A 21,944-nucleotide genomic window follows, 5' to 3' on the forward strand; every position below is an offset into this window, starting at 1 on the left:
TCTTTGTAGTCATTCCAGTGAATGTATTTTGGTATTTTGTTGTGGTTTGATTTGCTTTTCTCTAATAATGAATGCTACTGAACATCTTTTCACATGTTTTTATTTTTCATATGTCTTTCGGAGAAATATCTATTCAAATCATTTGTCCATTTTTAATTGGCTTGTCTTCTTATTGAGTTGTCAGAATTCTTTACATATCTGAATACAACTAGTTTATTAAAAATATGATTGGCTAATATTTTCTCCCAGACTGTGACTAATCTTTTCTTTCTCTTTATGGTATATTTGAGGCACAAAAGATTTAAATTTTGTTAAATTTTAACTTATCATTTATTCTCTTCTGATTATACTTTTGTGGTAGCTAATTCTTTGTCTTACCTAAAGTCACAAAGATTTTTCCTGTGTTTTCTTCCAAAAGTCTTATCATTTTTGCTGTTTTACAAGACTACTGCATAATTTGGGAAACGCAGTGAAAAATGAAAATGGGGGGATCCTTGTTCAAAAATTATTAAGGATTTCAAAACAGTGAAAGCAGAACATTAAACTAAGCACAGAGTCTTTTGTGACTGCACAGGATGCATGCCCATAAAGCCATCCCTGCTTTTACATTTAGAGATGCATGATCCATTTTGAGTTGATTTATGCATATGGTGTGAGGTAAGGGTCTAATTTCATATTTTTGCATGTGCCTATCCAGTTATACTAGTACTATTTGTTGAAAAGACTATCTTTTCCTCATTTAATTGCCTTGGCACTTTTGTTGAAAATCAATTGACCAAAAACCTAAGGATTTATTTCTGCACTCTCAGTTCTGTTGTATTGATCTTTATATATATTTATGCCAGTACTGTCTTGATTCATGCAGCTTTATAGTAAGTGTTGAAATCACAAAGTATAAGTCTTCCAACTTTTTTCTTCTTTTTCAAGACTGTTTTGGATATTCTGGGTTCTTTGCAATTCCATGTAAATTTTAGGATCGCTTCTCAATTTCTGCAAAAGGCCATTTGAGATTTTGATAGGAATCATACTGAGTCTCTAGATCAATTTGGAGAGAATTACCATGTTAAACATATTGAGTCTTTCAATCCATGAACATTGGCATCTCTATTTTGATCTTTAATTTCTCTCATCAATGTTTTGCCATTTTCAGCATGCAAGTCTTGCATTCTGTTTGTTCAATTTATTTTTAAATGTTTTATTATTTTGCCTACCTTTATTTTTGAATTTGCAAACTCGACTTTTAAATTCCTAAGTTTCCTAGTTGGTTGAATATTATTCATAACTTATTCAATATTATTGAATAATATTGACCTAATATTGAGTCATAGACTTTTGAGTAAGTATATTTAATAACCCCATAACTTATTAGGTCTCAATATTATTAAATAAGTTATGGGGTTATTAAATATACTTACTCAAAATCTTGTTCTGTTTACTGTATTATTTCTTTTCTCTGATATTACCTAAAAAATGGTAAAAGAAAAATCTGAAGGGACCTGGTTAGAACCCTGAAACTGTCCACTAAGCCAGTGTTGACAACTGGGGTGTAGTGGTTCCATGCCTTCCCTAACATTTATTCTGAATTTTATGTACAAATGAAAGACTTTTTTAGTTTAATTTATATAAAAATGAGATCATAATATATTGATCTAAACATGATGTTTTCATTGAACAACAAAACTATGACTGTCTATCCAAATTACTAGAATTAAATAGCTATGTAATAGTTCAACAGTGTATATTTACAATAATGTACTTAACCAGTCAGCTGAATACACAATTAGGTTGTTTTCAGGTTTAGGAGTACGTGTTATTGTTGAGGGGTTTTTGCTGGTAAAAACAATGTTTCAACAAAAATTTTGCATTTATGAGCATCTAATCAACAAATATTTATGGAACACCTTGTATATATCAGATACTCAAGAAAAATCAGTGGACAAAACAGACAAAATCTCTGCCCTCGTGGCATATATATTTTTGGGGGAAAGGAGACAATAAAGAATAGATAAACAATAAATACACAAATAAGTAATTCATTTAGCATGTTAGGGAGTAGTAAGGGCATGAGAAAAAAAAATAGAGGCAGATTAGGAGCTTGGGAGTGTGGGGGCAGGCTAAGGGGATTGTGATTGTGATTTTTAGATAGGTTGGTCAAAGCAGGCCTCATTGAGAAGGTGATAGTGAAGCAAGGATCTAAAAGAGACAAGGGAGTTAGTTCACTACATAGATATATGTGTCTATGCTAAGTAGAGAAAATAGCCAGTATCAAGTCCCTAAGGCTAGAGAATCTCTGGTGTAGTCAAGAAACAGCAGAGGTGAGTGTGGCCCGACAGACATGAGCAAAAGGAGAGGAGCAAAGGATGTATCATTTCAGACCCTTTGAACAGTGTAAGGATCTGGCTTTCACTCATGAAGAAATTGGGAGCATTGAAAGTTCTGCAGTTCTTGTTTTTATAAGATGGATGTTGTCTTTTCATTTCTATACGATAGATTCCAAAAGTGGATCTGCATGGTCAGTCTGTAGTATATCTTAAAATTTAGTAGATGTTGCCACATCTTTTCTGAAAAGGCTGTAGTAATTCATGCTTACACCAGGGATGAGTAAGTGTCTGTTTTTCTGAATCTTCTCCCTCATGACATAGTGTCACTAATGAAATTGTGTTTGCCAATCTAATGGGTGAGCAATGGTTTCTCATTGATATTTTAGTTTTTATGTATTCATATGTTTATTAGACATTTTCATTTTCTCTTATTTAAGCTGCCTGTTCAGGTCCATTTTGGAGGAGTTATTTGTTGCTTTTTATTAATAGACTGTAGTCTTTGCCCATTAATATCAGATATATTAACCCTTTGTCATATATATTGAAAATGCTTTTCTACACTCTTTTATATCTGTATTGCTTTTTAAAAACATTTTAACCTATTAAGAGAAATCTTCCTTTAACTATTCTCTTCTCAAATTTTTTTTGTCTGACTCAGATATTTGTTCTGTCATTTAAATATTTACATTATTTGATTCAGCTTTTTTTCCAACTTTTATTTAAGTTCGGGGGTACATGTGCAGGATATGCAGATTTGTTACACAGGCAAAAGTGTGCCATGGTGATTCGCTGTGTGATTCATTCCATCACACAGGTGTTAAGACCAGCATTCACTAGCTCTTCTTCCTGATCCTCTCCCTCCTCCCAGCCCCCACCCTCTGAAACACCCAAGTGTGCATTGTTCCTCCTGTGTCCATGTGTTCTCATCATTTAGCTCCCACTTATAAGTGAGAACATGCAGTCAGCACTATTCACAATAGCAAAGACATGGAATCAACCTAAATTGCCATCAATTATAGACTAGAGAAAGAAAATATTGTACATATACACTATGAAATACTATGCAGCCATAAAAAAGGAATGAGATCATGTCCTTTGCAGGGACATGGATGAAGCTGGAGGCCATTATCCTTAGCAAACTAATGCAGGAATATTTTATCCAGTTTCAATGGGGTTCCAGGTTGCAAGTGCACTATACTTACATAATAATTTCAGAATAATGGATGTTTTAAAACTACTACCTTTTTTGTAATTGGAGGCCTTTCATAATCTCTGTTTATTTAGATCTTATTTAATTTTCTTCAATAAGATTTTTATAGTTTTCTTCATACAGGTCTCATACCTTTCAGATGTTTATAAATACATACATTTGTATTTGCTATTGAGTCTGAGTATTTTTTTCAATGTATGTCATTCCAAATAAAAGCTATAAGTTTTATATATCTATTTTCTATTCATACTCTCATATGGTTTTGCTGTGTCCCCCCCCAAAATCTCATCTTGAATTGTAATCCCCGTAATCTCCAGGTGTTAAGGGAGAGACCAGATGGAGGTAATTGAATCATGGGGCAATTTCGCCCATTCTGTTCTCATGATAATGAGTGAGTTCTCATGAGATCTGATGGTATAAGGGCCTCTTCTGCCTTCACCTGGCACTTCTCCTTCCTGCTGCCTTGTGAAGAAGGTGCCTTGGTTCCCCTTCGCCTTCCACCATGATTGTAAGTTTCTTGAGGCCTATCCAGCCACACTGAACTGTAAGTCAATTAAACCTCTTTCCTTTATAAATTACCCAGTCTCGAGCAGTTCTTTATAGCAGTGTGAAAATGGACTAATATATACTCCTTGGTAAATTCTTTTTCTAGTTCTTATGAATTTTATTAGGTCTATAGGTTTCCTACATATATAATTATAGAACATATTGTACACTATTTTAGTATTTCTACCAATTATTTTATTTTCATATCCTACTGCATTAGCTAAAGCTTCTAAAATATGTATATGTGAACACACATGTATATGTGTATACACACATATGTGTATACACGCATATATATGTGTATACACACACGCATATATATGTATACACACGCATATATGTGTATACACACGCATATATGTGTATACACACACATGTGTATGTATACACACACACATATATATGTAAAAGACCATGGTAATGGTAGACATCCCCATATTGTTTTCTATTTAAATGACTTCACCATTAATGTTTACTACAACATTTGCTGATTTTAGAGACTTCATTTTGTGTTAGTTTTTATTTCATAGTTTTAATTTTTAAAAAATAACTGCTAGGACTTATCAAATTCCCTTTTAAACCTATTCATGAATATGTTTAAATACGTTTTCTTCTTTTATTTATTGGTATAAAATTATAGAGACTTTCTAAAGTTGAACTATTTTTTTGTTTCATTCAATCTCATTGTCATTGGTTTTCTCTTTCTTCTTGGTTCTAAATAACCTCTAACTACAAGTTTTATTTCATCTTTGATCCAACACAGTGCGTTTTCTTTTGTTTTCTAAAATCTTAAGTAATTTATTTTCTATATGAAGTCTGTTTCACTTCTAGTGATTATAACTTTTTGTGACTTCTTTTGTGGCTAAGATTATGCTGAATATTGATATATATTTCAAGGGTATTGAGAAATATGTGTTCTCTGTTTTTTCTTTGTTTTTTTGTTTTGTTTTGTTTTGTTGTTGTTGTTGTTTGGGACAGAGTCTTGCTCTGTCACCCAGGCTGGAGTGCAGAGGCTCACTGCATCCTCCACCTCCCAGATTCAAGCAATTCTCCTGCCTCAGCCTCCCGAGTAGCTGGGATTACAGGCATGCACCACCATGCCTGGCTAATTTTTGTATTTTTAGTGAGATGGGGTTTCACTATGTTGGTCAGGCTGGTCTTGAACTCCTGACCTCGTGATCCGCCCGCCTCAGCCTCCTAAAGCTCTGGGATTACAGGCATGAGCCACTGCGCCCAGCCGTGTTCTCTGTTTTTAAGTCACAAGATTAAATATTAAATCACTCATTAATTTATCCAGAGCCTGTATACTTTGTCCATTTTTGTATATGTAAAGAATCAAAAAATAGGGGTGAATTGTTTTTCAATGCCTGTAAAACATTTGTCTCAAGATTTGTTTCTTGAATTTTGATTTGACATTAAATGGGAACAGTCTTGCTTTTTGTTTTATTTACAGTTGCATACCATAACTTGCTGATTTTCAATTTCAACATTTTTTGTGTCATTTTTTCTTAGTTGTGTCTTTAGTTGGATTCTCTTTGATTCCAGTCAATATCGATATCATCAATATTGATGCTTCTTTTTCAATATTATTAATATTGCCTTTCAATATCATTTTTCTTTTACATTCTGTTTAAATAATTTTTCATACTTTTTCCATTTTGTCTTTATTTCATTTCAGTAGTTTTGGGGGAACAGGTGGTTTTGGTTACATGGATAAGTTCATTAGTGGTGATTTCTGAGATTTTGGTGCATCTGTCACCCAAGCAGTGTACACTGAGCTCAATGTGTATTCTTTTATCTGTCACTCCCCTCCCACCCTTTCCCCTAAGTCCCCAAGGTCCATTGTATCATTCTTATGCCTTTGCATTCTCATAGCTTAACTCCCACTAATAAGTGAGAACATAACGATACTTGGTTCCATTCCTGAGTTGCTTCACTTAGAATAATGGTCTCCAACTCCATCCAGGATGCTGAGAACGCCATTATTGCATTCCTTTTTATGGCTGAGTAGTACTCCATGGTGTGTGTGTGTATATATATATATACACACACACACACATATATGGTATATATATGTGTGTATACATGTATATGTGTATATATACATATATATGTCACATTTCTTTATCTACTCATTGATTAGTGGGCATTTAGACTTGTTCCACATTTTCTCAATTGCTAATTGTGCTGCTATAAATGCGTGTGCAAATGTCTTTTTCATATCATGACTTATTTTCCTCTAGGTAGAGACCCAGTAGTGGGATTGCTGGATCAAATGATAGTTCTTTAAGGAATCTTCATACTGTTTTCCACAGCAGTTGTAATAGTTTACATTCCCACCAGCAGTGTAAAAGTGTTCCCTTTCCACCACATCCACGCCAACATCTATCATGTTTTTATTTTTTAATTATGGTCTTTCTTGCAGAAGTAAGGTGGTATCGCATTGTGGTTTTGATTTGCATTTCCCTGATAATTAGTGATGTTGAGAATTTTTTCATATATTTCTTGGCCATTTGCATATCTTCTTTTGAGAACTGTCTATTCATATCCTTTGCCCACTTTTTGATAAGATTATCTGAATTTTTTCTTGCTGATTTGTTTGAGTTATTTATAGATTCTGGAATTTTTGCTTAGTCTTGCTTTGGCAATGTGGGCCCTTTTTTGATTCCATATGAATTTTAGGATTGTTTTTTCTAGTTCTGTGAATAATGATGATGGTGTTTTGATGGGAATTGCATTGAATCTGTAGATTGCTTTTGGGCAGTATGATCATTTTCACAATATTGATTTTACCCATCTATGAGCATGGAATGTGTTTCCATTTGCTTGTGTCATCTGTGATTTCTTTCAGCAGTGTTTTGTAGTTCTCCTCATAGAGATCTTTCACCTCCTTGGTTAGGTATATCCTAAGGTTTTTTGGATTTTTGTTGTTGTTGTTGTTGTTGTTTTGCTTTGTTTTTTTGGTTTATTTTTTATTTATTTATTTTTTTGCAGCTGTTGTAAAAGGGATTTGATTTGATTCTCAGCTTGATCATTGTTGGTGTATAGCAGTGCTACTGATGATTTTGTATCCTGAAACTTAACTGAATTCATTTATCAGATCTATATCTTAGGATACTAATCATATCATTGGTGAACAGTGACTCAAGTTTGACTTCCTCTTTACCGATTAGGATGCCCTTTATTTCTTTCTTTTGTCTGACTGCTCGGGCTAGGACTTCCTGTTTTATCTTTTACAACTCATTGTTTTCCTGTTTTATCTCTCTAAAAATGCAAACTATGTCTGCTTTTTATTTTTATTTTCAGTGTTACATAAGGTTTTATAAGGTCTGATTTCACTCAATCAGTAGTTATTTTCAAATCTTTTAGAAAGGAAAGAAGGAAGGAAGGAAAGAAAGAAGCAGGAATATGTATAAAGGTATAGCAAACATCACACTTAATGGTGCTGCTGAGTGCTTCTTCCTTGAAATTGGAAATAAGGCAAGGAAGTCCACTCTCATCACTTCTCTTCAACATTGTATTCAAACTCCTAACCAGTGAAATGAGACCAAAAAACGGAAATAATTGTTTGGGAAGAAACAGTAAATCAGTCTATTTGTTCATGATATAATTATTTTCTTTAAAATACAAAGGAAATCTATAAATAATTTACTAGAAATACTACATGAATTTAGCAATGCCATAAATTCATGGTTAATACATTTCAAACCAATTGTATTTTCATATAATAGTAATAAGGAATTTGAAAAGCATTATCATTTAAAGTAACACCAAAACAATAAAATAACTAGGAATAAATTTATTATTTTTTAAATTTAATTAAATTAAATTTTTTATTTCAATAGGTTTTTGGAGAGGAATAAATTTAATGAAAGATGTACATGACTTCTAAAAACTATAAGCAGTGCTGGGTAAAATTAAACACATGTAAGTAAATGGAGAGATATACAATGTTAACAGATTGGAAGCTCAATGTTGTTGTCATCTCCCCCAAATTTATCTGTAGCTTCAATTCAAATCCAAAAAAAAGTCCTAAAGTTTTTTCTTGAAGAAATTGACTAATTGATTTGAAAAGGTAATGTATAAAAGCAAAGAATCTAGAAAATCCAAGACAATCTTTTCTAATTGACTTCAAGACTTTTGTTAAGCCATGATATTTAAGGCAAAATCTTATCAGCATAAGGGTAGACAAATAGATCAATGGTATAGCATAGAAAGTACATATATAAACCCATGCTAATATGGTAAATTGTTTTTTGAATATTTTCATGACCTTGGAGTAGGCAAATATTTCTTAGAAAGTACACTAAAGTCATTAATTATAAAAGAAAAAATAATAAATTGGATTTCATCAAAATTACAGATTTCTTCCCATCAAAAGACATGATTAAGAAAATGAAAGAGAAGCTACAGACTGGGTGAAAATATTCACAATACATAAATCAGACAAAACACTTCTATCCATAATATATTTTAAAAATGCCTACCCATCAATAAGTAAAATTGAATAATATAAATGGGCCAAAGACTTGAACAGACACTTTACAAAAAATAAATTGCCAATTAACACATGAAAATGTGCTTGACATCATTTTATCATTAAAGAAATACAAATTAAAATGAAAATGACCTATCACATCACACACACTGGAATGGCTAAAACTAGAAAGGCTATCTCTGATAGTCTTTGAAAAACAGTTTGGCAGGTTCTTAAATGGTTAAATGTACTCTTACACAATGACCCAGCAATTCCACTGCTACATATTTACGCAAGATAAGTGAAAACATCTTGCCACAAAAAGACTTGTACAAGAGCAGCAATTTTGTTTATACTAGTCTCAAAGTGGAATCAACTCCAATGACCATGAACAGAAAATTGAATAAGCAGATTGTGGTATATTCACACAATGGAATGCCACTCAACAACAAAAATGAACAAACTACTGTTCAACACATCAACATGAATGATAAGCAAAAGAAGGCAGACACAAAAGCATATATACCTTTTATCCCATTTACACAAAATCCGGTAGCGGGCAGTATTAAGATATGATGGAAAAAATGACAGCAGTGGTTGCCCTGAGAGACTGCCTGGTTGCATATGGTCAGGATGTGGGTTGACGGGCAGGGCACACACTGTTCTGTTCATTTCTCAAATAACACATCAGTTTTTGGCTCTGTGTCTCCCTTCAAATCTCCATTGTTTCTTACAAATTCTGTGGGGCACCATGATTCCTAACCTCTGAAAGCATCCATCCCCTACCTGCTATTGCAACTAGCACTTTTCTGACCACTTTTCACCTTCAAGATTTTACTTGAAATCTCTTATCTGCTCATTGTCCTCTGCCATTCTCTTTGTCATTGTGAATCTAATTCCTTTGTTATCATTTTAGTAATCTTTAGCCAGAAACTTTTTTTTACAGAAAATCAAAACAATAATGTAACATTATTGTTTCCTGCCTCATGTTAGATACTGGAAAGTGCCAATAATACTCTTCTGGTTGGGAAGGAAGGGCTCATAAGTTTTCATAATATTAAGAAATACTGAGATGTTGGCTAAAACATTGTCAGAGCAATAAAGTAATCAGCTAAGAACCAGAATTAGAGATTCAACTTTAAAATTACTTTCATAGGAAATGGCAACAATTTCTGAAATTCAGATGCCTAAAATGATTCACCATATATAACAATAATACAGAGAGATTGATATTAATACAAAGTAGAATCAGGCATTCTAGGAGATGTCATTGATATTCTCATGAAATTCTCAATAATGTGGTATCATTATTATTATTAAACTGCATTGTATTATTTATGAATTAATGATGTAGGATTATATTTCTTTCTTAACAGCTACAGATTAGAGAAGGACATGTTATTTTCATCTTTCTCAGATTTGTTTTCTCTCAGTTGATTAAGATGCATATTCAAGGTTAGATTTTATTTTTATTCCATTGTTTTTCATTTCTCTGTGGATGACCTGCTTATTCCACCTAGATTCTGTAGGAATTTAATTTTTATTTCAAAAAATATTCCATATGTGGTTAGGTGAAGGTATCTTTACAATGGCTTTGTTCAGTTTAGACAGAACTTTTTCAGTCCTCTATATTAGTTTTTCACAACCTCCATTTCTTCTATTACATCTTTTTTGTTGCTTCAATTGCATTTTTTCTGGCCTCTACTGAGGACCACCTAATTTATATATGTTCGTTCTTTGTAGCGTGTCCCTTATATGTAAACTCTTACAGCCTCCACAAACATCTCAGAATCTTGATGACCATTTTCACATGGTGTCCTTTTTCCCTAGGATGTTCACGGAAGACCAGGGTGTAGATGACAGGCTGCTCTATGACATTGTATTCAAGCACTTCAAAAGAAATAAGGTGGAGATTTCAAATGCAATAAAAAAGACATTTCCATTCCTCGAGGGCCTCCGTGATCGTGATCTCATCACAAATAAAATGTTTGAAGTAAGTAAAGTTTATTATGTCACGATCTGGTAAAGCAGCCCCAAAGTAAGTTATGCTTTGATATCGTAGACCAAAACTTCAGGGTACAATTTGCTAACTGACAGGTCTCCTATGAGTGGGGAACTTTTTCAAGTGTTTCTGTAAGTGCTCCTGTAAAGTAGAAAAGGAGAGGAGAAGCAGAGGTCGCCGGAGATGGTCCCACTTCCAGCTGAGGAAATGGTGTTCCATGGTGCCCTCTGGAGTTGGAGTGAATGGTACTAGAGAAACTGGAATGGAAACAGGTGTTCTCCATAAATGTACAATGTTTTGTAGAATTCATACACTATAACATAAACTAAAACTTAAAAATAATTTTAATGAAGTGATTTACTTGAAATAGCAATTGACACAGCATTTTCTTCCAGTTAACATCAATTTAAAATGCCTAGATCTGGGAACATTAAAACCCACAGGGAATTGATGTCTAGAGAGGACAAATTTGGAGGTAGATGCTTGTTATTCTTTCTCCAACACATTTGTTTTCTTTTTGTTTCCTTTTTTTTGTGTGTGCATTTCTGGAGTCTTGGAATATGGGTAAATTCCACCCATAGGCCCTGTTGGAGATACAGAGCAGCGAGTCGTCTCTGGCTATGAATATGCTTCCTCTGTGGCCAACTTCACAGCAAGGGGAGACTGGTTGCCTGGTTTCCTTGGGCCCTTCAGGCCAAATCAGTCTTGGGGGAAGAGCAGGGGTTGTCCAGCCAACAAAACAGCCACTCATCAATTGCCTGCTACGTCTATCCTAAAAACATATGGATCAGGCTCTTAAAGGACTTTGAGCCCACTTTTATCCTTCCAAGTTTCCCCTTTTTGCATCTAATGTAAATGAGGGTGAAGCAATCAGGCTCATCAGTGGGCATTTTTAAGGACAAGGGACTTACTTCTTTCATTACTGGTTATACAAATGAGTAAAAATTATAGAACTTCACATGAAAATACCTATGTAGAGAAATTAGAATACAGTAACCATAGAATTCCTTTCTAGAGCTCTTCTGTGACTTGGAAGTCTTTATTTATATTTTCTCCATTCAATATTTTTTAAGGATTCTCAAGATTCTTGTAGAAACCTGGTCCCTGTACAGAGAGTGGTGTACAATGTTCTCAGTGAACTGGAGAAGACATTTAACCTGCCAGTTCTGGAAGCACTGTTCAGCGATGTCAACATGCAGGAATACCCCGATTTAATTCACATTTATAAAGGCTTCGAAAATGGTAATTAAATTTATTATCTACCTTTTTATTTCCAGGGCCAAGTTTTTTCAATAAGTATATACTGATCTCCTACCATGTGTGACATGTTGTGTTGGGCAGTGGGCATAGAGTAGTTAACAAAACAGACATGTCATGAGTCTTCTCTTAGCTCATGGCGTATGGCTATGGTAAAACAAGTACCCGGAGGTCTGCTTCACTGGCCACTTAGACTCACAGGACAACCAGAGCCACACTGGCATCAGATTTACTTAGAAGAGTATAGGATAAGAAACAGAATCCCAACAGGGCAGCTTCTTATCTTCAGTGGGAGCCCTTGCAGTGGTCTACATAGCAGTCCACCAAATTGACTACTACCTGCCCTGAGTGACAGCTTAGCTGTGGGTGCAGGATCCACCTTGGCTCAGCACCACATGCCTGTGGGAGTGTATGTCTCTTGTAACAACTCCACAGTCACAGCTTTCAGGACGCCCTAAGGGGCAAGCTGAGTTACAGGAGCAAGCTGAGTTACAAGAGTTACCAATTGAAGGAAGACCACAACTATGGCTTCCCCACAGGTATTTATTGTCCATATATAGTCCCAGTCAACCCGTTATGGGTCATTTCTAACCTCAGTGTTTGCCTAGTAACACTGCAAAAAAGGCTACCTTTATTAGGTTTCCAGAATATGAGCAAGAAAGTTAACCCTGGGTCAAGTTTGCCTTCAATGAAGCAGAAGTGGTTTTGCTAACGCTTTATCCACAAGGGGTGAAACAAAGATTGACAAAACTGATTACTCTGCCAGGGACTATTTTTGGTGCTATACCAAACTAAAGGTTTCATTCTTGACCTTTTTCCTGAGAATGCATAATTTATACTATTAAAATGGTACACGTTAAAGATGTCCTCCAATTTTTTTTACTTGCCTGGAAAACTTTTTATTCCCACACAGTTTAATCTCAACCCAGTTCTCCAAATAAGAGATAGAGACATCACAAGAAAAATGGGCACATGCCCTGAAGATGGTGGATGCTATGGGAACTGGAATAAAAGTATGAAAACATGTCTGCAAAACAGGACAAATTAGATTTGGCTAAATCTGAGAGTGAGAAGCAGTATAGAAGTTGACTTAGATCAATTGGAGGAAGATATTGAAAGGTCTGGAATTTAAAGCTAAGGAATTTGAAGTTTACTCGCTAGGCAATCAAGAAATACTGCAGGTTTATAAACAAGGAAAGAAGTGTAAGCAGTAGTTGTATATGGCTTATTGATTTGTGTCAATACTAACCTTATCTAAATTAATAATAAAATAATTTCTATAGCAAAAATTCAAGTCAGAAAAGGAATAAAAGGAAATCAAATACCTGGGCACAAATTTTGAGTCAATGTTATGTTTGTAAGCAGGATGGTCCAGGCTGCGGGGATGAAGGGAATGGTGCTACCTTTACTGCCCACATTCTCAGGGGCTCTGTTCCTCTCCATGGACTGCAGGGATCCCCCTTCCTAGTTCCAGTGCCCACAACTCACGTCTTAGTTTCTGGCGCTCCTTGTGCTTGGGTGACCTGCCCTGAGGCTCACTGTCACTGACCTGGGACAGCACCGCCCACCGCCCCACCCAGCGCAGCAAGCCCACCCACCATCAGGGGGATGCTGCTGACTCTCGGACCCTGAAGTCCACACAAGCTGCCCCTGTGTCCTCTGTTGTGTTTATTTGAGAACTGTTCATCCTCCCTGACCCAATTAAGACAACATTCTCCTGTTTCTAGGCTCATCTTTAAAGATGTTGAGGTTTTTCTCATTTATTTTTTATTTATTTATGTTTTTTGAGACAGTTCCAATCTGTTGCCCAGGCTGGAGTGCAGTGGCATAATCTCAGCTCGCTGCAGCCCCAACCTCCTGGGCTCTAGTGATCCTCCCACCTCAGCCTCTTGAGTAGCTGGGACCATAGGTGTGCAACACCACATCCAGCTAATTTTATTTTTCTTTTCAGAGATGAGGTCCAGCTATGTGGCCCAGGCTGGTCTCAAAATCCTGGGCTCAAGCAATCCTCCTGCATCGGCCTCCCAAAGTGCTGTGATTACAGGTGTGAGCCACTGCACCTGGCTGATTTTCTGTGATTACAGGTGTGAGCCACTGCACCTGGCTGATTATAAAAAAGTGGAATCTCTCTAGGACTTGAGACCTTCTCCCCAGGGAATTCCCCAGTTTCTTCCTTACACTTGATATATGCCTACTCTGCCATCTGACAATTTTGAGGGTAACACAGCTCACAATGTTTCCATTACTCCTTTATCCTTAAATCTTGAATGTCTCCTTTTTGTGTAGGACAATAAAGCCTTCATTGTTGGGGTCTTCTCTTCTCTGTCCCAGGGGATGACGGGAGAACTTTAGGTCATGTGGAACCCTCTGAGCTCTGAGTCACCCAAGGGCTGGAAATTCCTAAAAGCATGATTTCCAGACATTGTCCCTGGTCCCTGTAGATCTCTAATTGCTTCTTCTCTCTCCCACTCTTCAGTAATCCATGACAAATTGCCTCTCCAAGAAAGTGAAGAAGAAGAGAGGGAGGAGAGGTCCGGCCTCCAACTAAGTCTTGAACAAGGTAAAAATGACAGAATAAAAGCTGTTTCTAAGAGAGGTTAGGGATCCAAGGTTCTGAGTGGAGATTGTGAATCAGGGAAGACATATGGAAGGACTATGGAGAAGTCAAGGAGGGGGTTATATGAGCTCCTAACCAGGTGCAGGGTCCTGGAGAAGTGGCCATGACAAGGCATAGTTGGCTCAATAACCACGAGGGAATAAGAACCAAGCGTGTCAGTAGGCCAGATTTACAGATGCCGACTACCTAGAAGTAATTGTAATTTAAAAAGGTCCCTGTAGGGGATCAGTGTGAAGTTGCGAAGGGTTAAGAACCACAGCCCGTGGCCCGTGGTCAACATCAAAGAGGAGACCCCTGGGGAAAGAAAGGCTCCTGTTTTACCTGTACTGTCATATTCACAACACTTCTGACACCAAACATGTTGTTGGTCTCCCCACATCAGTCAGTTCTCCAATTCTCTGTAGATACCACCTGATATCTTATAATTTAATTGAATTCTGGCACTAATTGCCCAGACTTGGCACAGACTCTGCAGGTTAAGGGCTCATTCCCATAAGAATGCCCCCCACTTCAGATGCCAGTTGCAAGTCTCAGGTTGTGGCCTGTGCCTGTAAATTGGAGGTTCCCACAAGCCCTTCATTGGCTTTCATACTTTCCTAGTAGATCACACAGAGCTCATGGAAATGTTGACTTATATTTGACATTTATTATAAAGGATACAACTCAAGAAGAGCCAAGTGGAAGAAATGCATAGGGCAAAGCGTGGGGAAGGGCACAGAGCTTCTGCCCTCTCTGGGACACGACTCTCCTGGCACTTCCATGTGTTTGCCAACCCAGAAGATTTCTGAACCCAGTCACTTAGGGTTCTTTATGGACATTCCATTATACAGCCTGGATTGATTAAATCATTGGCACCTGATTATTAAATTAACCTCCATCCCTCCTCTCCCCTCCCTGGAGGTCAAGAGGTGGAGCTGAAAGTTCCACCCCTCTAATCTCATGTTCAGCTCCCCTGGCAACCACACCCCAATCCTTAGGGGCTTTCCAAAAGTTACCTCATTAACATAAACCCAGGTGTGGTCGAAAAGGGGTTGTTATGAATAACAGAAAGTGCTCTTTTCACTTGTAATGACTTAGGATGTTTTAGGGTTTTAGGAGCTCTGGCCAGGAGCAGGGAATTAAGACTGAAATGTATATTTCTTATATCACGGGAGAAACTTGGTGATGGCAGAAGAGGGGACAAATTTAAACGTGAGGATGTTGTTCAAGAGCAGGAATATTCAAAGAGAAAGGCGGTCATGTAGAGAGACTCAGAAAGGAAGTGATGCACATGGGAAGAGGAAGTAAGTACCTAGAGGACAAAGGAAGGGAAATGAAACCGTGAAAAGGGGTAAAAGACAACAAAAATAACCTTGTCATTAACAGCTCACTTTGATTGAACATCTACTCTGTGGCGGTTGGTTTAATGCTCATGACAGCCATTGGAGATTAATATTACTTATATGCCTATTTTGCAGATAAGGTAACTGAAATCCAGAGATACCACAAATGGAGTTTACATAGGGTCAGATGAATAGGGAAAAACCCAGATGTTCTACCCCAGAGCCTGCATTCCTAACCCTGTGCTATCCAGGCAATCTAAAAAAATAAAAACAGAAAAATGAAACAAAAATGAGGAAATATTTGCAGACAAAAAGATCCAGAAAAAAAGAATACCAAGAGCTGGAGGAAGTAGAGGCTACTCAGACACTGAGTCCTCATGGAAAAGCCAATGAGAAAGCATGAACAGATGTGGAGAGGGAGGGTATTGTGTGAAAGGGGGTGGGCATGAGGCAACCAGGACTTCAAAGAAACTGAGCTAAGGGCCCTGGGCAGGGTAGCTCTGGGGACAAAGGCAGGATCACTCTGCCATCATCAGTTACCAGAGTGTCTCACAGAGGACACTCAGCAGAGTTGTCTGGCCAAGGCCCCTGTCATCCAGGGGTGCAGCTGACCCAGTCCCCTACTCTCAAGGCTGGAGTCTGACTTCAGTAATTGGGTAGCATCTGCCAGCTCCAGGTGGCCTTTGCATTGAGACCTAGAAGGGGTCTTTAACTCCTACGTTACAGAGACCAAAAAGGGATTAGGGGAGAATGGCAAAATCCATACCTCGATTTCTGAAATAAACTTCTAATTTCTTCCTGCCAGGAACTGGTGAAAACTCTTTTCGAAGCCTGACTTGGCCACCTTCGGGTTCCCCATCTCATGCTGGTTTGTTCCTGTTTACTACTCTTTGAGCCTCTGCTATTCTTGCCCCATTCTGGAATGTGCTGTGGGGTTGCCTCTTTGTGTTAATGATTGTCCAGAATTTTCAGGGTTTGCATCTACAGTTTTTCCATTTCTGGGATTTAAATAACAAGTCCTTATCCTCTAGGTTGCCTAGGAGGGTTTCTTCCTCCCACACCCCTTAATCACACTTGCTGCTGGTTCCTGCTGCCGCTGAGCCTGGTCGTTTTACCCATGTGCCTGCTTCACCATTTTCTGCCTGCATCTGCTTGAATCTGGCTGTTGCCTTGGTGCCTTGACCTTACGTCCATCAGTGGCCCGTGCTGTAGTGGTTGGAGGGGAGTGACAGGCAGCAGAGGGCAAATAAAATACCTGTGAATCAAACCGTGGTTTAGGTACAACCCCACCTGAAAATGGACTCTCAGAGCACCCCTGTGAAACAGAACAGATAAATGCAAAGAGAAAAGATACAACCAGTGACAAAGATGATTCGCTAGGAAGCCAACAAACAAATGAACAATGTGCTCAAAAGGCTGAGCCAACAGGTAAGACTGACTGGGTTCGCATGAATGGGGAGGAGCCAAGGGGCCCTGGCTGGTGGCAGAGGAAGAGTCTAATGCACAATGCAAGGAGACACCTGTTTAACAAGCAGGGGAAAATCACATAGACACAGAGGGGGCCTGATATACAGATGAGCCTGATACACTGACATACTGATGACAAAGACCTGGAGGAAGAAAGCTAGAAGCAAAAAACTGAGAGAGAAAGGGGAAGAGTTGCAGAGTCTCACCAAAGAAGAGAGACAGAAACAAAAGGCAAAAGGAGAAAGTAAGAGAGAGATTGGACAGGAATCAATGAAGCACGAACACCTTCACGCAGCAATATATGCAGACAGGGGTATAAGTAGAAACAGGAGAAGAAAGGAGAAGCAGGGTGAGGTCTAACCAAATGGAAACAGGACAGAGCAAGGCTCTACTGGATCTCAGCTGTGATCTCGTTTATCTCCAGAGTCCTGCGAACAAGTTGCTGTCCAAGTGAATAATGGGGATGCTGAAAGGGAGATGCCCTGCCCGTTGCCCTGTGATGAAGAAAGTAATTATTGCTTACCTTGCCTATTTTCTTTCCTTTCTTATTCAGATGCTATACATTTGGTTGGTTGGTTGGTTGGTTGTTGTTTTACCATCGTAACCGCTTTTTAAAATTACCAGATTAAAAGCTGGATGTATTTATCATTACATGTTGTTTTGAAATATGTACACATTGTGAAAAGGCTAATTAGAGCTAATTAGCATAAATATTACCTCACGTACTTATCATTTTTGTGGTGATAACACAAAATCTATTCTCTCAGTAATTTTTAAGAATACAATACATTATTAACTATATTAATCGTGTTGTATAAAAGATCTCTTAATGTATTTCTCTTATTTAACTAAAATTTTGTATCCTTTGACCAACATCCCCCCAGTCCTCTTCCTCATATCCCCAGCCTCTGTTACCACCATATACTCTCAACTTCTATAAATTCATCTTTTTTACACTCTACATATAAGTGAGATGTCATATATGTCTTTCCATGCCTGTCTTATTTTACATAACATAATATCCTCCAGGTTCATGGTTGTTGTTACAAATAACAGGATTTCTTCCTTTTCAAAGGCTAGATAGTATTTCAGTGTGTAGATGTATTTCATTGTATATATATTTTCTTTATCCATTCACCCACTGATGGGTACTTAGGTTGTTTCTGTATCTTGGCTATTGTGAATACTGCTGCAATGAACATGGGAGAGCAGATATCTCTTCCATATACAGATGGTCCCTGATTTATGATGGTTAGACATATGATTTTCAACTTTACAATGGGTTTATTGAAGTATTAAATGCATTTTTGACTTATGATGTGTTCAATTTATGGTAGGTTTATGGAAATGTAGTCCCATCGTAACTCTAGGAGCATCTGTACTGATTTCATATCCTTTGAATATATATTCAGTAGCGAAATTCATGGATTGTATGGGTAGTTCTACTTTTTATTTATTTGAGGACACTCCATACTGTTTTTCTTAGTGATTGTAGCAATTTACATTCCCACCAACAGTGTACAAAGGTTCCCTTCTCTGCACATCCTCACCAACATTTGTTATCTTTAGTCTTTTTGATAATAACCATTCTAACCAGTATGTGGTGATGTTCATTGTGGTTTTAGTTTGCATTTTCTTGATGATATCTGAGGCAGGGCATTTTTTCACATACCTGTTAGCCATTTGCATGTGTTCCCTTAAGAAATGTTTATTCAGGTCCTTTGCCCATTTAAAAATCTGTTTGTTTGTTTGTTTGTTTGTATTTAATATTGAGTTGTTTGAGCTCCTTATGTATTTTGGATAATAATCCTTATCAGACACATGGTTTGCAAATATTTTTTCCCATTCTGTAGGTTGTCTCTTCACTCTGTTCATTGTTTCCTTGCCTATGCAGAAGCTTTTTAGTTTGATGTAATCCCAGTTCTTTTTGCTTTTGTGATTGTGCTTCTGGTGTTATACCCAAAAAATATTTGCTCAGACCAATGTCGTGAAGCTTTTCCTCTGTATTTTCTTCTAGTAGTTTTACAACCTTGGGTATTAAATTTCAGTATTTAGTCCATTTTGAGTTAATTTTTTAATATGGCATGAGATGGGGTCAAATTTCATTCTTCTGCATGTGGATATCCAGTTGTCCCAACACCATTTATTAAAGAGATAGATATCCTTTACCCATTGCATATTCTTGGCACCTTTGCTGAAAATCAATTGACCATAAATGCATGGATCCAAGCTCTCTATTTTGTTCCATTTTTCTACATGTCTATTTTATGCAAGCACCATGCTCTTTTGATTAACATAGCTTTGCTGTATATATTGAATCAGGTAGTGTGATGCTTTCAGCTTTGTTCTTTTTGTTTAAAATTCCTTTGGCTAGTTGGAGTCTTTTGTGCCTCCACACAAATTTTTTAATTGTTTTTCTATTTCTCAAAAATGCCATTTGAATTTTTTTTTTTTGAGATGGAGTTTTGCTCTTGTTGCCCAGGCTGGAGTGTAATGGTGCAATCTCAGCTCACTGCAACCTCTACCTCACGGATTCAAGTAATTATCCTGCCTCAGCCTCCTGAGTAGCTGGGATTACAGGCATACTCCACCACGCCCAGCTAATTTTTTGTATTTAGTAGAGACAAGGTTTCACCATGTTGGTCGGGCTGGTCTTAAACTCCTGACCTCAGGCGATCCACCCACCTCAAACTCCTAGATGCTGGGATTACAGGCGTGAGCCACTGCACCTGGCCGCCATTGGAATTTTTATAGGTATTGCACTGAATCTTTAGAGGACTTCGAGTTGTCTGGACATTTTAACAATATTAATTCCTCCAATCCATGAACATGGGGTATCTTTTCATTTCTTTCTTCTTCAGTTTCTTTCATCAATGCCTTAGCATTTTCCGTGTGTGCATATTTCACCTCCTTAGTTAAATTTATTCTTAAGTATTTGTTGCAGTTATTGTAAATTGGATTGTTTTCTTGATATGTTTTTCAGAGAGTTTATTGTTAGTGCATAGAAATGCAACTGATTTTTGTATGTTGCGTTTGTATCCTGCCACTTTACTGAATTTGTTTATTAGTTCTAGCAGTTTTTTTTTTTTTTTTTTTTGGTGGAGCCTTCAGGATTTTGTATATATAAGATCAGGTCATCTGCAAATAAGGACAATTTAAAACTTCTTCCTTTCCAATTTGAATGCCTTTTATTTCTTTTGCCTGCCTAATTGTTCTGGCTAGGACTTGCAGTAACATGTTGAATAGAAGTGAGAATGGGCAATCTGTATTGGTCCATCCTCACACTGCTAATAAAAGACTGAATAATTTATAAAGGAAAGGGGTTTAATTGACTCAGAGTTCAGCATGGCTGGAGAGGCCTCAGGAAACTTACAATCATGGCAGAAAAGGGGAAGCAAACACGTCCTTCTTTACATGGCAGCAGCAAGGAGAAGTACAGTGCAAAGGGGGGACAAGTTCCTTATAAAACCATCAGATCTTGTGAGAACTCACTCACTGTTGTGAGAACAGCATTGAGGTAACTGCCCCCATGACTCAATTACCTCCCACTAAGTCCTTCCCATGACATGTGGGGGTTATGGGAACTACAATTCAAGATGAGTTTGGGTGGGGACACAGCAAGACCATATCAGCATCCTACTCTTGTTTCTAACCTTAGAGGGAAATCTTTCAGTTTTTTGTCATTAAGTATGGTACTAGCTGTGGGCTTGTCATGTATGGCCACTATTGTCCTGAGATACATTTCTTCTATATCTATTTTGCTGAGAGTTTTTATCATGAAAAAATGTTGAATTTTGTCAAATGCTTTTTCTACATCTATTGAGATGATCATATGGTTTTTGTCCTTCATTCTATTAATGTGGTGTATGACCGTTTAGATATGTATATGTTAAACCATTCTTGCATCCCAGTGATAAATCTTATTTGATCATGGTGTTTAATGTGCTACTGAATTTGATAGTATTTTGTTGAGGATTTTTCATATACGTTTATCAAGGATAGTGGCCTATAATTTTCTTTTCTTGTAGTGTTCATGTCTAGCTTTGGTATCAGGGTAATGCTGGCTTCATAAAATGAGTTTGGAAGTAGTCCCTCTTATTCAATTTTTAAGAAGAGTTTGAAAAAGATTGCTATTTGTTCTTTAAATATTTGGTAGAATTCAACAGTGAAACCATCTGGTCCTGAACTTTTGTTTGGTGGGTGGTATTTTATTATGGATTAAATCTTACTCATTATTGGTCTGTTCAGATTTTCCTGTTTCTTTGTTATTCAGTCTTGGTAGGCTATATGTGTTTAGGAATTTATCCATTTCTTCTAGGTTATCCAATTTGTTGGCATTAAATTGTTTATAGCAGTGTCTTATGATTCTTTGTATATATGTGGTATGAGAAAGGTAGTGTCTCCTCTTTCATTTCTGATTTTATTCATTTGAGTGTTTTCTCTTTTCTCTTAGTCTAGCTAAAGCTTTCTCAATTTTGTTTATTTTTTCAAAAAGCCAGTGCTTTGTTTTGTTGATCTTATTTTTTTCTAGTTTTAAACTCATTTATTTCTGATCTGATATTTATTGTTTCCTTCTTTCTGCTAATTTTCGCCTTAGTTTTTCTTCTTTGTCTAGTTTCTTGAGGTGTAACATTAGGTTGTTTGAGATCTTTCTTCTTTCTTTATGTATTCTTGTGTTTATTGCTATAAACTTCCCCTCTTATAACTGCTTTTGCTATATCCCAT

The 21,944-nt window shown here is 37.0% G+C and overlaps 1 protein-coding gene across 26 annotated transcripts in view; it reads left to right on the forward strand.

Annotated features, from left to right (window-relative positions):
* SP100 (SP100 nuclear antigen) overlaps positions 1-21,944 on the forward strand; it is a 132,093-nt gene that overhangs the window by 19,166 nt on the left and 90,983 nt on the right. For 23 of the 26 annotated variants that reach the window (XM_034955327.4, XM_055109192.2, XM_034955331.3 and 20 more), the window contains 6 exons: positions 10,385-10,547; positions 11,630-11,798; positions 14,290-14,373; positions 16,558-16,620; positions 17,031-17,180; positions 17,644-17,727. In XM_034955327.4, the coding sequence (XP_034811218.2) occupies positions 10,385-10,547; positions 11,630-11,798; positions 14,290-14,373; positions 16,558-16,620; positions 17,031-17,180; positions 17,644-17,727 (713 nt within the window). Of the gene's footprint in view, positions 1-7,922; positions 8,005-10,384; positions 10,548-11,629; positions 11,799-14,289; positions 14,374-16,557; positions 16,621-17,030; positions 17,181-17,643; positions 17,728-21,944 lie in introns of all 26 variants that reach the window. The other 3 variants (XM_034955334.3, XM_055109195.2, XM_034955333.3) reach the window with 2 other exon arrangements.

This window comes from Pan paniscus, chromosome 13 (assembly GCF_029289425.2).
Source record: "Pan paniscus chromosome 13, NHGRI_mPanPan1-v2.0_pri, whole genome shotgun sequence".
Classification (NCBI taxonomy): domain Eukaryota; kingdom Metazoa; phylum Chordata; class Mammalia; order Primates; family Hominidae; genus Pan; species Pan paniscus.